General features: G+C 27.1%; 1 protein-coding gene across 1 annotated transcript; it reads left to right on the forward strand.

The window, feature by feature from the left end:
• Positions 1 to 3,409: 3,409 nt before the first annotated feature.
• On the forward strand, positions 3,410 to 4,449 carry LOC122635839. The gene is made up of 6 exons (XM_043826500.1): positions 3,410 to 3,484; positions 3,577 to 3,656; positions 3,766 to 3,956; positions 4,047 to 4,131; positions 4,197 to 4,296; positions 4,392 to 4,449. The coding sequence occupies exons 2-6, from the start codon at positions 3,605 to 3,607 to the stop codon at positions 4,447 to 4,449; spliced, it is 486 nt and encodes a 161-aa protein (XP_043682435.1). The 5' UTR covers positions 3,410 to 3,484; positions 3,577 to 3,604.
• Positions 4,450 to 4,658: the final 209 nt, after the last annotated feature.

The following is a 4,658-nucleotide window of genomic DNA, read 5'->3' on the forward strand; positions in this document are numbered from 1 at the left end:
ATCATAGTAGAACGTTGTACTATCAGTAGATAACAGTAGTAAATAACAGTAAGACGCTGGGTTATCGATTAAACAGGTAATAATAGTAAATTACTGTTTTATTGACCGAATAGAAAGAATCAGTAATAGTAGATCACTGTTTTATTGACTTATAATACTCTCTTGCCAATAGTAGAGTCCTATTTTATCTATTGGTACATGCAATTGGTAATAGTAGACTTCTATTTTTGTATAATCTAGTAACAATGCAATTGATTTTATCGACTGCTGATTATATGACATTTTTCTTTGATCTTATTATTAACAAAAGGTTTTTAAAGAAGAAATTTATTTTATCAGCATTTAATAAATGTAACTCTTATGATACATAAAAATTCTTATTTTTTACCGTGAGTTAAATATTATATAAAAAATGTATACAATATTTAATTATCAACATTTGTGAAGATTTTATGGATATATATATTTATTTAATTTTTTTCAATGCATCTCGATACTTGATTATTCCATCAATTATGCTAGGCGAATCGATATTCTGGAGTTTTTGACATGAATCAATGTGAAAAAGGGATTGCATTGAAATATTTGAACAATTTTATTTTACATAAAATAATGACATATATTTCAAACAAAAATTAAAATGAAAGCAACAATATACTTTCTCGCTGTGTCTCTTATCAATAGTAAGAAAAGATATTTATTTCCCATGAGGTAAAAATCAATCACGGACAGCCAAAATTGCATTAAGTTTCTGATAACGTGTAATGCAATTTTACCACCTTGTTATTAGTGTTTCCCTATGGTATTTCACAGGTTCTTATAAAAGCCGAGGCTACTCGAAGGAAAGCATCAGTTCAGTTTCTCACCTCTTTCTTAGAGCAACAACAACCATCTGCAGGTATTTATTAAAACATATTTATAAATATATATATAATATTAATACCAATTTTTTGTAAGTAAAAATGAAGTATATAAGAGAAGTTCTATAAAGATTTTATACGAAAGTCAAACCTATTTCTCTGAATGTCAGTGACCAGCTTTGAATCTTTATTCTTCATTTTTCCATAGTTAGAATGGAATTGCCATATTTCTTTTAAGTATGTCCAATATAACATTGTCATTGGTTATTTTGAATTTTGACATATCTCAGTGGCTCGATACTCGTTTTAGTTAAAGAAAATCTCATTGGAAAAGTTCTCTTGCATATAATGTCCTTCGTCTGCATTTGATAGAGAGATTTATCTTCAGTCCTCTTCTTGAGAGTATAAAAGCTCCGAACTTTTCTTAGATTCACAACATTCACTGTTCGACTTTCGTAGAAGAACCAACAGCTTCCTTCAACAAGTAAGATAATATTTAATATTTTATTTATTAAATTTGTTAACAAATTTTCCTCTGTTTTCTCTAATTAACGGATTAGCTCTAACAAACCACTCATTCAAAATGGTCTCCGTCCGTTTTGCTCTTACCATCTTCCTCGTTGTTGCCATCCTTGGCCTTATCGTCGAGGCCGGATACAAGAAACCTCCCTTCAATGGCAGCATTTTCGGCAAACGATCCAACTCCGAGTCTGGTAAATTTCAATGAGAATGTTCAAAAAATGTTCGATGTATCTAATCGTATTTTTTTCTTCAATCGTACATTCAAAAAGAAAAAAAAAACAAGAAGAACAAAACATTTAATGTTACTTGTTAATGCTATTAAATATTACGTTTTAACATTAAAAATTTATACAATATTACGATTCAATCCGAGACAATATTTTTTATTATTGTAAACTCAAGATTGAAATATCAAAAGTTAGGAGACTTACTCTAGGCCAATTTTGTTTTTATTCGGATTACAAAATCAAAAGTCAAACTTGTAGAATAGAAAAAGTGATAGTATTCAAAAAGAATAATTGATTTTTTAAGTCGTTTAAGAACTTTTGATCTATCATGTGAAAGTTGATCATCGAGAAATAATATTAATAAGATTCTGATGAATATTTTATCTGAATTATTGCAGATGCCGAAGTAGCCAACCGAGCACTTTCCGCCATGTGTGAAATTGCTAGCGAAGCTTGCAATGCCTGGTTATCTAGATAAACATCTCAAATCAATACTCATTAATCCGATGTAACTTGCAACGATACGACCGCTTATAATCAGCATTATCTTCTTTGTCAAATTTTAATAAATGTAATCGTCTTATGAAATATTACAACGCTTAATCTTTCACTAATACGTTATTCTTTTTATTATTTTCATATCATAATCTTGTCAGCTTTATAGAAAGTGATACAATTAGAAAAATGTCTAGTAAATAATATAGAGTTCCATTTACAAAAGTTAAAGTGATTTTCACTAGGCTCTTTAAGGTCATCTCAAAGTATAATTATCGCTACAATGTGCCTAATGCTCCTTTTCCTACTATCCACAGTATACAATATTCGTCTAAAACATTTTTTTTGCATATTTAATAGTTAAGGAAAATAAATATATATATGTATACATATATATATATATATATACTTAAGTATATTACATACAATCCATGTTTTGTAAATCATCGGAAAATGCATTGTCGCTAATGAAATAAACTTAAAAAATATTAAAAAAAATTTTTTCAATTGTTCATTTAATCCACATACCTATGTATTATGTAATAAAATAAAAATAATGATTTTTATTTATGTTAACAAAAATAATTAGAAAAATAAGTATATTGAAATTCGATCATTGTGTTACATAACATAATATATGCAGATCGTGTGATTTCATATTGATAGCACGTATCATTCACCTGCCACGATAAGGGCTATTGATTTTAGTATACTCACTTTGGTCGAAAAAATATTGACTTCTTTTGGTGTTTACTTTTGACCTTAATTATTTATAAAACATGTAGATAATATATAATACATGCAGTATGATTATTGAATAAAAAACAAAAAATGTTTAACTTTCATTGCGTAATCATTTAAGTTCACTTAAGATCAATATAAAAAATTATTAATTTTTTCTGATGGTATTGATCAACTATTATAAATAAAAAAGTATATATATATATATATATATATATATATATATATATATATATATATGTATATATCTGTATAAAATATCTAATTTTTTTATTTTGTGATCTAAGTTCACATAATTTTATCATTGTAATTACTCAATAATAATAATCTATGATCGTATCGTTCGTAGTTTGTTGCATGTTACATAATCATTCTAAAAATAATCGATATCAAGGAATTAAACAAATTAAATTAACATTGAAATTGTTTTTTAGAATGAAATATAGTCAACAATTGCAAGGACCAAAGTTTTTCGATTAACGAAACACAGTACGGGTACAAGAGTCTCACATCGAATCGATTCACAACTCGAGCATGATTGAAATATTTAATTCGATTTTAATCGAGTATAAATACGTAGGATTATCTAGCTTATTCGACACAGTACAATCGTGACAATCGTACAATTTGAAGTTACAGGTAAATATATAGAAAAATTTCATATATCTAAATACATATGCATATCTGATCATACCAAATGAAAATTGTAATGAATTTTTTTATCGTCATAGATTATTTTTTCATTTTATTAATCTCATCATGACGTTTGATACTCTATCACGTAATTGGACAAGAAGAATATTTTTTCATGGTATGTCAAATTGATTATAATTTTTTTTTTTAAGTATAATAAAATGACGGAAATACAAACAAACGAAAAAATAAACAACGAAGTAAAATTATTTTATTATACTTTTTAGTTATTCTTGGATCGATCGTGATATTATCTGTCTTGCAATATTCGGTGGAGGCTGACGAAGTGCCAGCATTTTTTTTAAAAATTGCTAAAAACATTCCGCGAGTTGGACGAAGCGGAGACAAATTTGATGATTTCTTTTTGAATTCTCCGAAAAATATTCCTGAAACAGGAAAACACGATAATAATTTAAAGGTATATGTACACACACCCACACATACAGACATTTATTTGTTTCTTCGTATATATTAGTTATTATTTTATCTTCAAATTTTTGTTTTAAAGTCTTCGGAGTCATGGCAATCCCACGAAAATTCTGAAAGCTTCGCGAAACCAATTAAAAGACGTATAGATTATTCACCACTCGATCGTAAGTGTTAATTAATAATACAACCAGATGTATATATATAAATTAATTAATTCAATATATAATAGCTGCGGAATCTTTGTCCTGGCAACATTTTCCACTTGCTATCGAAGGACCTAAAGAATTATGGCGAACTTTAGCAGGATATTCAAAAGATCCTTTGGAAGAGTAAGTCCAATATAATTTATTATTAATCATAATAAATTATTACATATCAATATTTTATTAATAATTATTTCAACGATCGATATTTATACACATAGCATGACTAACGAAATATGGGTGAGAAAGAAAAGGACTGACGAAGACACTTCATTTTGATTTAAAAATTACAAAATTAGAAACTATCTATTCTCTTTCTCTATATTCACACATATATATATATATATTTTTTTCTTTCTATTCGAATGAACGAAGGTAAAATTATTTTATCATGGTATTTCTTTTATTATACTCTATGGTGCTGGGAAAATAATAGACAATAAACTATACACACTACATATACTCTTATATATAACGAATTATGTAAA

This window comes from Vespula pensylvanica, chromosome 19, assembly GCF_014466175.1.
Source record: "Vespula pensylvanica isolate Volc-1 chromosome 19, ASM1446617v1, whole genome shotgun sequence".
NCBI lineage: Eukaryota > Metazoa > Arthropoda > Insecta > Hymenoptera > Vespidae > Vespula > Vespula pensylvanica.

What these genes read in the sequence shown, in the direction of transcription:
- LOC122635839 (XM_043826500.1), top strand. Translation starts at nt 3,605, where the DNA reads ATGACGTTTGATACTCTATCACGTAATTGGACAAGAAGAATATTTTTT. An exon ending in AACACGATAATAATTTAAAG is followed by an intron (nt 3,957 to 4,046) that starts GTATATGTACAC and finishes TTTGTTTTAAAG; the next exon opens with TCTTCGGAGTCATGGCAATC. An exon ending in TCAAAAGATCCTTTGGAAGA is followed by an intron (nt 4,297 to 4,391) that starts GTAAGTCCAATA and finishes TTATACACATAG; the next exon opens with CATGACTAACGAAATATGGG.